Source organism: Pristiophorus japonicus, chromosome 19 (genome assembly GCF_044704955.1).
Source record: "Pristiophorus japonicus isolate sPriJap1 chromosome 19, sPriJap1.hap1, whole genome shotgun sequence".
NCBI classification, from domain to species: Eukaryota; Metazoa; Chordata; class Chondrichthyes; family Pristiophoridae; genus Pristiophorus; species Pristiophorus japonicus.
Genome location: NC_091995.1, coordinates 72,594,044 through 72,606,301, shown reverse-complemented (window position 1 = coordinate 72,606,301; position 12,258 = coordinate 72,594,044). Strand labels below are relative to the sequence as shown.

The 12,258-nt window shown below is 53.7% G+C and overlaps 1 protein-coding gene across 1 annotated transcript in view; it reads left to right on the top strand.

Annotated features, from left to right (window-relative positions):
- The window catches only part of ift56 (intraflagellar transport 56), an 87,211-nt gene that overhangs the window by 14,431 nt on the left and 60,522 nt on the right, over positions 1 to 12,258 (top strand). Inside the window, exons 4-6 of the mRNA XM_070861592.1 lie at positions 829 to 943; positions 2,684 to 2,733; positions 10,116 to 10,261. Coding sequence (XP_070717693.1) covers positions 829 to 943; positions 2,684 to 2,733; positions 10,116 to 10,261 — 311 coding nt within the window. The remainder of the gene's footprint in view (positions 1 to 828; positions 944 to 2,683; positions 2,734 to 10,115; positions 10,262 to 12,258) is intronic.

The following is a 12,258-nucleotide window of genomic DNA, read 5'->3' as shown; positions in this document are numbered from 1 at the left end:
TTTGATGGCTTGCAAGTGGTGCAGAGGCGTGCTGGCAGGGATGTCGCAGGCCCAGAGTGCCTGATTTTCCATTTGTTCATTGAAATGTCCTGCACAAGCCTGTGGAGTCACCACTGCTCTGTCATGGGCCACCCGTGTCCGCAGTTGACTTGTTCAGAGAAACAATTTACTCACTGCTGCAAGCAGACTTGATTCTGTCTTCCTCTGCTTCAAACGTTTACCACTCTTCCCTTAAAAGATGCAGCGGTCTGTCTCTACCTTCAATCAATCCTCCGTAAAGAAATTTCTCTGAACCTCCCTCCATGATATCTTACTGGCTGTCTTAAAATTTATGAGCCCTCATCACTGGATGAGTAACGGAATGTCAACTGTGGCTCAGTGGGCAGCACACTCGCCTCTGAGTCAGAAGGTTGTGGGTTCAAATCCCACTCCAGAGACATGAGCACAAAAATCTAGGCTGACACTCCAGTGCAGTGCTGCACTGTCGGAGGTGCCGTCTTTCGGATGAGACGTTAAACCTCTGCTCCCTCTGGTGGACGTAAAAAGAACCCATGTCACTATTTCGAAGAAGAGCAGGGAGTTAACCCATTGTCCTGGTCAATATTTATCCCTCAATCAACATAACCAAAGCAAATTATCTGGTCATCATTACATTGCTGTTTGTGGGAGCTTGCTGTGCGCAAATTTGTTGCCACGTGTCCGACATTACAACAGTGACTACACTTCAAAAAGTACTTCATTGGCTGTAAAGCATTTTGGGACATCCGGTGATCGTGAAAGGTGCTATATAAATACAAGTCCTTCTTTTCCACGATCTATGTGTTTCAGGAATATGAAGTCCTGACGAAGAATGAAGACTGCCACCCTGATGTTTGGGTGAATCTGGCATGTACTTTCTTCTTCCTGGGGATGTACAAAGAGGCAGAGGAAGCTGCAGTGAAAGGTGAGTCAGAGTAATGCAGTGCCAGATCTAAACTCCCAGCACGAAACCTGCTTTTTATCATTGCTCATACTGTGAAATTAGATCCCCTTAGCTGCAAATGGCCTTTTCTTGTAGTTTCTATTTTTCTATGTCCAACTCTTTCTCTCTTTATCTTTCCAGTTTATTGTTATCTCATGCTTTCTTGTTGCATCTCTATTTCTTTCTTTCTCTTTCTGTTGCTATGCCACACTTTCTTGCTATTTTGTCTCTCAACAACAACTTGTATTTATATAGCGCCTTTAATGTAATGAAACATCCCAAGGCGCTCCACAGGAGTAGTATGAGATTAAAACATTGACACCGAGCCGCATAAGGAGAAATGAGTGCGGGTGGCCAAAACCTTGGTCAAAGAGGTAGGTGTTAAGCAGAGTCTTGAAGGGGGATAGAGAGGTGGAGAGGTTTAGGCAGGGAGTGCCAGAGCTTGGGGCCCAGGTAACAGAAGGCATGGCCACCTATGGCTGAGCGATTAAAATCAGGGATGCTCAAGAGTTCAAAATTAGAGGAGCGCAGACATCGCGGGGGGGGAGGGGGGTTGTGGGGCTGGAGGAGATTATAGAGATAGGGAGGGACAAGGCCATGGAGGGATTTGAAAATAAGGATGAGAATCTTGAAATCGAGATGTTGCTTAACCGGGAGCCAATGTAGGTCAGCGAGCACAGGGGTGATGGGTGAGCGGGACTTGGTGCGAGTTGGGACATGGGCAGCCGAGTTTTGGATCACCTCTAGTTCACGTAGGGTAGATTGTGGGAGGCCAGCCAGGAGTGCGTTGGAATAGTCAGATCTAGATGTAACAAAGGCATGGATAAGGGCTCCATCATAAATGAGCAGTCTCATTTTGAATGGTCGAACTGTGGTAGTTTGGCTCATCAGTCCGCACTCTCACCTCTGAGTTGGAAGGTTGTGAAACCCCATGAGGGTACAGCCTAAGTGCAGTATAGAGGGAGTGCTGCTTATTGGATGAGACATTAGACAGCTTGTTCAGGTGGATGTAAAAGACCCTTTGGCACTATTTCGAAGAAGAGCAGGGGAGTTCTCCTGCTGTTCTGCCCAAATTTATCACTCGACCAAGATCGCTAAAACAGATGAACTGGTAATTCATTCATTTGCAGTTTATGGCACAAATTTACATACATAATTAGTGACTCCTTAGAGCAGAGAAAGTTAAGGGGGTATTTACTAGAGGGGTTCAAAATTGTGAGGGGTTTTGATCGAGTAGATAGGGAGAAACTGTTTCCACCAGCAGGAGGGTCAGTCACCAGTGGACACAGGTTTAAAATAATTGGCAAAAAAGCCAGTGAAGAGATGAGGAAACAACATTTAATGCAGTGAGTTGTTGTGATCTGGAACACGCTGCTTGAAAGGGCAGTGGAAGCAGATTCAATAGTAACTTTCAAAAGGGATTTGGATAAATACTTAAAAAGGAATAATGTGCAGGTCTGTGGGGAAGGAGCAGGGGAGTGGGACTAATTGCCAAGCTCTTTCAGAGGGCCGGCACAGGCACGGTGGGCCAAATGGCTTCCTTCTATGCTGTTTGCTTTTATGATTCTATTTTATGACTGCATTTTAAAAAATAATCCATTGATTGTAAAAGCACTTTCTTTTTTCCTATGGACTGTGTTCCAACATGCTATGCACTTCAGTACTTGAAAATAATTCTTCAAAGAAGACCAGAAGCTCCAACCTACTCCTTTTGTCTTTCAGCTCCTAAAAGTCGATTGCAGAACCGCCTGTTGTTTCACCTGGCTCACAAGGTAATCTCCTCAAATTGGTTAATGTGTACATTACATCGTCATCCCTGATTGTTTTACAGATACTTGTTGGTCCACTTGCTCTGTCTTTCTGTTCGTCCTCTGTGTGCTTGTACTCCGTCGCTATTTCTATCACCCACTTTCTTATTGGGTCCCTCTGCGTCCCTCTCTCTCTCCCTCTCCCCCTATCTCTCTCTCTTTCTCTCTCTCTCTTTCTCTCTATTACTATCTCTCACTGTGTTCATCTCTCTCAGTATCACTATCGCACACTTGTGTTGCCTCTATTTTTCTGTCTTCATCTCTGTAATGTGTGCGCCTGTGAGGATGTTCACAGGTGTGTAGAGCTGTTGGAGCAGTGAGCCTGTGGCGAGAGGAGCTCTTGCAATTGCTCCAGCCTGTGGAGACTTGTATATACCCCAGGAAGAGGAGGAAGGGGCCTACAGAATTCAACCATCCTGAGGGAGAGGAGGAGAGCAGCTTTTACAACACTACTGCTACGGAGAGTTGGAGAGAGGGGGAAAAAAATAATATCAACACCTTGAAAAGCAAAACAACATCCAGTGTGGAAGGATTAAGAAGGATTATCATTACAACAAACTACAGGTGGGTGTATATTGGTGCACTCCCCAAAAAGACTTTGTTTTATTGGTGGGGGGAGGAAAGAAGATTAAATCAAGGGCCGGAACATCGCGGGGGGTGTGTGTGTGTGTGTGTGAGACTCTTGCTAAAAAACTAGACCCCACACACCACTAAAGCACCCCTCCCCTATTGCCTGGCCCGGGTTAGCTGGAGCTGCCTGGGTGAAGATTCGTTACCACATTTATTAACATCGTTGGGAGTACTGTGCCTGGGTAGTTCCAGCTATCTCGGGTGAAGACATCTTCTCCCCCCACCCGAAGACCATCATTTAAGACTGTGTTTTTGTTTACCATCCGGGGAGTGCACCCCAGCAAACACCCACCCAACACTGTGAAGGGAGACCTTCTCGCACAGCTTCCCTCTTTCCCACCTTCCCACCCTCCCACTCTCTCTCTCTCTCTCTCTCTCTCTCTCGCTCTCTCTCTCTCTCTCGCTCGCTCTCTCTCTCTCTCTCTCTGTCTCTCCCCTCTCTCTCTGAGAGCCCCTTTCTCCTCTTAATTAATTCAATAATAAGACAACTGAGCAGAGGGAGCAAGACCCCTTCCCAAATTGCCAAATTGTTGAGTGGGGGAGAGGTGTGCCTCTTTAAGAGCTCCTGCTGCTCAACAACAACAAGGCCATTAAGACCTTTCAGGCCTGTGACTTTAGGGTGAGTGTAGCCCTTAAAGGGACCCCATAATGGCGACCCCATCTACGCCAGTGGCAGGGCCAGCGATGTCATATGCGCAGGCGGTGTCCGCATCCACAACGCCTCCTGCTGCCCTGCCACCTTTTAAACTGATAACTAAAAAACACGGGGTCAGGAGCTACACTCACCCCAATATGAGCATTGAGGAGTGTATGAGGGCGATGGCTGGGGTAGTCGGCCCCTCGGCCATTGTCGCAGCCTCCAAGATGTTCGGGAAGGCTGTGTTCCTCCTGGGGTCGGAGCGGCCGGTGTCCCTGGCCCTTGAAAAGGGGCTCACGGTGGGCGGGACATTCCTGCTGGTGGACCCTCTCAAGGCCTTTGTTCCCGCTGAGCTCCTCCTCCCTCACCTACATCAACTGGGGGAGGTAAGGTCGGGGATCAGCCCCATACCGCTCGGCCTCGGAGGCCAGCCTCCGTTACGTGTTCTCTTACCGCCGCCAGCTTTTTGTTCGGCTGACGCGGGAGGTGACCACCGAAGGATCCTTTAATGTTGTCCACGAGGGGACTGCTTACCGTGTCTTCTGGACGTCGGACGGCGGCGGTGCCACGCCTGTAGGGAGGTGGGGCACGTTCGCAAGAACTGCCCCGCCTCCAAGGCCGCCAAAACACCTAAAGCAGCCAAGGCTGGCGCCGCCGCCACTCCTCTCCCCAGTAGCATCCGTGTGCCGGGAGCCATAGGTGCGTGGGCATCGTCTGAGGCCTTTACCTTCGCGGCCTCCCGTAGGCGGGGGGGATCTGTCCCCGGGGAGGGTGAGACAGTCGAGGCTGCCCAGCCTCTGCCTCCCGGGGTTAGGGAAGAAGATCTGCCTGTTGCGGGGGGCGCTGGGCCGGCGGAAGAATGCGTCGCCGCCGGGTCGAGCGTCCAGGGGACTGAGGCGGGCGAGGCCGAAAAGGCCGAACCTGAGCCCGCCCAGCCCATTACTTGCTCGACCTAGCAGTACAACAAAGTGAAAAAATAAATGTATTTCCTGAACTCGCACCCGCTGGGCCGGGGGGTGGTGGCGGGGAGGGTGAAGAATCCCAACCTTCGCCCCTAACTTTGGAGCCGGGGGACTTGGAAGACCTGTAGCTGTACTTCGGCCCGGTTTCTCCGTGTTCCCCGGTGCCCGGACCCCCTTCCGCTGCCGCTTCCTGACCCGGCATCCCAACAAAAAGAGCCCAGGGGGGACTCCTCTGCCGATGATCCTGGGGGTGGGATCAGGGAGGACGTAGGGCCGGATGGTGTGGCCGGGCCGTTTGCCGTACCCCGTGCAGTCGACGGACTGGCTGCTGGTGGCGACCTCCCAGAGGGGGACGGGGACTCGGTGGAGGGCGCAGGAGAAGATCTGGAGTCCATCACCAGTGAGGCGGTGGATCTCCTGTAAAGGAACTCCAGGACTTTTTGGCCCAGTGCCAGGGTCGTCACAACCGAGCCCATCTGGCCCTGGACAAATGGTCTGAGCCAGCGCTGCTCATCAGGTCCTTCCGTGCCGCCGTTAAAACTATGGCTGCGGGCGGGTCCTTATCAAAATCACAAAACCTTGAGCTACGCCGGCTCAGAACGTTCCTCGCTGGGTTGCTGAGGGAGTGGAGGTCAACAAACGACTCCGCCCCCCTCCCCCCCGGGTAGATTAAGTTAGAGGTTGCACTATGCTTTTGCCATGAAGATAACCATAGCTAGCCTCAACATCAACGACAACAGAGAGGCACGCCGGAGATTTAACAATTTTTCGCTCCTACGGGAGGGGAAAATATGTGGTGTGCTTCCTGCAAGAAACCCACACCGTTCCGGGAGACGCGGCCACGTGGCTCCTGGAATGGCAAGGAGGGGCCCGCATGAGCCACCTCACCGCCACTTCTTGTGGGGTGGCTATCTTGCTGGCCCCACATTTTCAGCCTGAGATCTTGGGGGTCGAGGAGCCCGTGCCAAGCCTCTTGCTGCACGTCACGGTTCGCCTGGGGGACGTGCCGCTCCATCTCGTGAACGTGTACGCCCCTCAGCCCGGCCCGCAACAAACGCGCATCGTTGAAGAAGTGTCCACTCTTCTTGGCTCCGTCGACGTCGGCAACTGCATTGTCCTCGGGGGGGGATTTTAACTGCACCCTCGAGGCGAGAGACCTCTCTGGTGCCCCGCAGAGCATGACGGCGATAGAGAAGTTGAGGGACCTGGTCGGGTCCTTCGACTTGGTGGACGTCTGGCGAAATCTCCATCCCGGCTCAAGCGCCTTTACTTGGGTGAGGCCTGGAATAGGATGGTCTCCTGCGTTCCGGCGGCCTCCATGCGGCCGGTGCTGTGTTCAGACCACCACCTGGTGTGTGCGGAGCTCACCGCTCCGTGCGAGGACAGGGTCAGCGTACTGGCACTTTAACAACCAGAACGAGCGGTTTCAGCACACGTTCCGTCGTTTCTGGGCCGACTGGAGAAGGAAGCAGGGGGGGGCTTCCCCTCCTTGAGGCTATGGTGGGACGTGGACAAGGCTCACGTCCGTGTCTTCTGTCAAGAGTATGCGAGGGGGTCGACCAAGGAGCGGGCGGCCAGGGTCGGGCACCTAGTAAAGGAGGTGCTCGACCTGGAATCCCGTCTCGGTCAAGTCGTCGAGGACCCGGGCCTGCAGACGGTGTACAAAGCGACGAAGGCCGCGTTGAAGGACCTGCAGTTCGTCGGGTCCCGAGGCGCGTTCGTGAGGTCGCGGATCCGGTTCCTGCGGGATCTGGACCGCGGCTCCCCCTTCTTCTACTCGCTGGAAAAAAGACAGGGGGTCCGTAAACAGCTCTTGACGCTGCTGGCCGACGACGGCTCTCTCGTCTCGGATCCGGAGGGCATCAGCAATAGGGCCCGAGAATATTACGGGGCTTTGTTCTCTCCGGATCCGTCCAGCGAGGAAGCGCGTAGAGTTTTGTGGGAGGATCTGCTGACGGTCGGCCCGGAGGACGGCGAAAATCTGGATGCTCCGCTAAGCCTGGCGGAGCTGACTGGTGCCCTCGACCGACTCTCGAGGGGAAAAGCTCCAGGGCTGGACGGGCTAACCGTGGAGTTCCACATGGCGTTCTGGGACGTCTTGGGGGGCGATTACGCGCGGGTCCTGGGGGAAAGTCTGGCAACCGGGGAGATGCCCCTCTCTTGGCGCACGGCAGTCATCGTCCTGCTGCCGAAGAAGGGTGATCTCCGCCTACTTAAGAACTGGCGCCTGGTCTCCCTCCTCAGCACAGACTATAAAATCTTCGCCAGGGTGATGTCTGCTCGCCGTGCTAGACCACATGATCCACCCGACCAGTTCTACACAGTCCTGGGCCGGACAATCCACGATAACATCCATCTGGTCCGGGACCTGATCCATCATTCCCAGGAGGCTGGTCTGTCGGTGGCCTTCCTATCTCTAGACCAAGAGAAGACGTTCGACAGGGTGGATCATGAATATCCGTTCGGAACTCTGCGCGCTTTCGGATTCGGGACGCATTTCGTCGCCCGGATCCGACTTTTGTACGCCGCCTCGGAGTGTCTGATTAAGGTTAACGGGTCTTTGACGGTGCCCCTTCGCTTTAGGAGAGGGGGGCGCCAGGGATGCCCGATGTCCGGCCAGTTATATGCCATCTGCGTGAAGCCTTTCCTGCGCCTCCTGCGGACGAGGTTGACTGGACTGGCTCTGCAGGGTCGGGCGTGGAAGTCGTCCTCTCGGCTTACGCCGATGACATGCTCCTCATGGTCGAGGATCCCATTGACCTGCGGAGGATGCATGAGTGCCAGGAGATTTACTTGGCCACATCCTCCGCCAGGATCAACTGGGAGAAATGTTCCGGACTCCCGGTGGGTCAGTGGCGGGTGGACTCCCTGCCGGAGGAGCTCAGGCCTTTTGCCTGGAGCACCACCCATCTCCTCTATCTGGGAGTCTACCTTAGCCCAGACGAGGAAGCCTGGCCAGCGAACTGGCAAGAGCTGGAGGCCAAGGTCGCCGCTCGCCTAGGGCGCTGGTCAGGACTGCTCCGAGTGCTGTCCTACAGGGGTCGAGCGCTAGTCATAAACCAGCTGGTGGCCGCTATGCTGTGGTACCGGCTGGTCACTTTGACCCCTCCCCCCTGTGTTTGTCACCAAGATACAGAAGAAGCTGGTGGACTTCTTCTGGAACAACCAGAAGCACTGGGTCTCTGCCGCGGTCTTGAGTCTCCCGCTTAGGGAGAGCGGTCAGGCGTTGGTGTGCTTTGGCACCCAGCTAGCGACTTTCCATCTTCAAACCCTGCAGAGATACCTTTACGCCGAGCCCCCTCCTAGGTGGCGTGCGCTGGCGACGTATTTCTTCCGCCAGTAGTACATTAATTATGACACGCAGCTCGTGTTTGTGAGCCTGGGGGGCGTCAGGACCGCCATGCCGGGGCTGCCTGTCTTTTACCAGGAACTCATCAGGATCTGGACCAGAGTCACCACCAAGCGCAGCTCTCCCCCGTCTGGAGTCGCGGCTGTCCTGCAGGAGCCGCTGCTCAGGAATCCGTACCTCGGTATTAGGTGGCAGCCGGACGAGAGGGCTGTGGCTGGCGAGGTGACCAGGGTCAGGGACCTACTCGATAGCAGAGGAGCGGGCTGGATGGCGCCAGTCGTGCTGGCACGGCGCCTAAACTGGGCTGACGTCCGCCGTGCGGCCAATGCCATTGAGTCGCTAAAAACAGCTCTGGGCCCTGACTCCGTTAGGTGTGTCGAGGAGGCTCAAGCACGTGGGGAGATCCCGTCCAGACTGACCCCTGTCCGGACGGAATTCCTCATCGGCGCCAAGTCCCGAAACCTCCCTCTGGAGCCGGCACCTCACAACTTGAGCCGCCTCGGGGAAATCCCATCCGTGCCTTTCAGTTCTGCGCGGAGGGGTTTCCTGTACGAGCTGCTCCTGCACACTCTCAACCTTGCCATCCTCATCTGCTGTCCGGACACGGCATGGCGTACCATCTTGCCGTCCGGAGGAGGCAGGGTTCCCCGATGGAGTGCACTCTACGCAGGAGTCCTCCCACTATTTATTGGGGACTTGGCCTGGAGGGTGGTGCACGGAGCAGTCCCGTGCAACAAATTCTTAAGTCGGTTCACGGGCTCCCAGGCCGCCTGCAATTTCTGCGGTCTGGAGGAGTCCGTGTTCCATGTTTTTATGGAGTGTGCGAGGTTGCAGCCCCTGTTTCATTATTTAAAGGGGCTGCTCCTCAATTTCTGGTTGCACTTCAGTCCCACACTCCTGATCTTTGGGCACCCTGTGCGGAGGGAAGCTGGTAGGTCTGAAGGCCTCCTCGTAGGACTGCTCCTGGTCACAGCCAGGGTGCCATCAGCCGGTCCAGGCAGCGGGCGGTCGAGGGGGTCGTTCAGCCCGACTGCCTCTCTTCCGCGCGTACATCCGGGCCAGGGTGTCCCTGGAGATGGAGCACGCGGTGTCCATCGGTACGCTCGCGGCCTTCCGCGAGAGGTGGCCGCCGGAGGGTGTGGAGTGCATCATCAAGTGCATATGTTTTAAAATTTAATTTGTTTTATTGCCGGGTTTTAGTGTCCCCCTCCCCTTTTTAGGGGGCACTTGTATAATTTGTGGTTTTAGTGCCAAAAAACCCCCCAAAAGAAACAAAAACAAAAAAAAGGCACGTAAACTGTTTGGAGTGTCCCCCCTTTAATAAGGGGGCACTTGATTTAATGTTTATTTATTGTTTTGCAACGAAAAGAGTTGTAGAGCTGTTGAGTTGGGAGTGGCTCAGCCAGTCACGTGATGTTCACAAGACTCAATAAAACCCCAGCCAGTTGGGTTCGGGGGAATCCACGATGAGGCAGGTGGTTGTGAGCCTGGTGGATGAACTGGTAATGTGTCATGTGATTGTTAAACCTTTGCTAATAAACCAACTAGTTCTTAATAGCAATGTGTTGCTATAAATTCTTAAGCAAAGAATCCATGAAGCATATACATTGCAATCTCTTTCATTCCACTTTCTATTGTGTTCTTTCACATTCTTTTTCTGTCGTCTCTCCTTCCCTCTGTCGCCTCTCTCTTCTGTTTGTCTCCCTCCCTTCTTATACATGGTGTGTTTATTTTGATGGCTAATTGAATTCCTCGTGTTTTGTCCCAGTTCAGTGACGAGAAGAGACTGATGAACTACCACCAGAACCTACAGGACATCACTGAGGATCAGCTCAGTTTGGCTTCAATTCACTACATGCGTTCCCATTACCAGGAGGCCATTGATATCTACAAGCGCATCCTGCTTGACAACCGGTAACTCCGGCTTTTGTTCCCATAGTCGAGTGATGACCTGTGAACAGATAGAGGAAGGAACATAACATAAGAAATAGGAGCAGCCCCTCGAGCCTGCTCCGCCATTCAATAAGATCATGGTTGAACTCCACTTTCCTACCTGATCCCCATATCTTTTGATTTCCCTAACATCCAAAAATCTATCTATCTCAGCCATGAATATACTCAACGAATCACTCTGTGCAGACCACGAAATAATGGCAAGTTACTGCTTACATGAAAATGAGACACCAGGGGGTTGGGGAAGGCGGCAGGGGGCGGGGAGGAGGGGGTGCAGAACTGGAGAATAAACTGGCATCCCGTTAACAAGTTGATAACAGATCAATATATTGGCCATCAGTAGTGCATTTCAGCCCCTATTGTGTTGCAACAAAGCTTTTAACTGACCACAAGACCCATTGTAGAAGTGGTAAATATGGTCGGTTAATGCTGTACCCCAATCTCACCCATCTGGAACTATTGTATTTATCCAAATAATTTCATTGTTTTCAGTACACCTTCAGGATATAAGAAATAGGAGCAGGAGTAGGCCATTCGGTCCTTCGAGCCTGCTCTGCCACTCAACAAGATCATGGCTGATCTTCTACCAACTCCATCTTCCCACATTATCCTCATATCCCTTGATTCTGTTAATATCTAAAAATCTATCGACCTCTGTCTTGAATATACTCAACGACTGAGGCTCCACAGCTCTCTGGGGTAGAGAATTCCAAAGATTCACCACCCTCTGAGTGAAGAAATTTCTCATCTCAGTCTTAAATGGCTGAGCCCTTGTTTGGAGACTGTGACCACTAGTTCCCACAGGTACCCACCCATTGGGGAGCTGAACCACTTGTTCCCACTGGTACTCACTCATTGGGGAGCTGAGCAACCTGTTCCCACTGGTACTCACTCATTGGGGAGCTGAGCAACCTGTTCCCACAGGTACCCACCCATTGGGGAGCTGAACCACTTGTTCCCACTGGTACTCACTCATTGGGGAGCTGAGCAACCTGTTCCCACTGGTACTCACTCATTGGGGAGCTGAGCAACCTGTTCCCACAGGTACCCACCCATTGGGGATCTGAGCAACCCGTTCCCACTGATACCCACCCATTGGGAAGCTGAGCAACCTGTTCCCACAGGTACCCACCCATTGGGGGTTTGAGTAACCTGTTCCCACAGGTACCCACCCATTGGGGATCTGAGTAACCCGTTCCCACAGGTACCCACTCATTGGGGGGCTGAGTAACCCGTTCTCACAGGTGCCCACCCATTGGGGAGCTGAGCAACCTGTTCCCACAGGTGCCCACCCATTGGGGAGCTGAGCAACCTGTTCCCACAGGTGCCCACCCATTGGGGAGCTGAGTAACCCGTTCCCACAGGTACCCACCCATTGAGGAGCTGAGCAACCTGTTCCCACAGGTGCCCACCCATTGTGGAGCTGAGTAACCCGTTCTCACAGATACCCACCCATTGGGAAGCTGAGTAACCCGTTCCCACAGGTACCCACCCATTGGGGAGCTGAGTAACCCGTTCCCACAGGTGCCCACCCATTGGGGGGCTGAGTAACCCGTTCCCACTGGTGCCCACCCATTGGGGATCTGAGTAACCCGTTCCCACAGGTGCCCACCCATTGGGGATCTGAGTAACCCGTTCCCACAGGTGCCCATCCATTGGGGATCTGAGCAACCCGTTCCCACTGATACCCACCCATTGGGGAGCTGAGTAACCCGTTCCCACAGGTACCCATCCATTGGGGATCTGAGTAACCCGTTCCCACAGGTGCCCACCCATTGGGGATCTGAGTAACCCGTTCCCACAGGTGCCCATCCATTGGGGATCTGAGCAACCCGTTCCCACTGATACCCACCCATTGGGGAGCTGAGTAACCCGTTCCCACAGGTACCCACCCATTGGGGAGCTGAGTAACCCGTTCCCACAGGTACCCACCCATTGGGGGGTTGAGTAACCCGTTC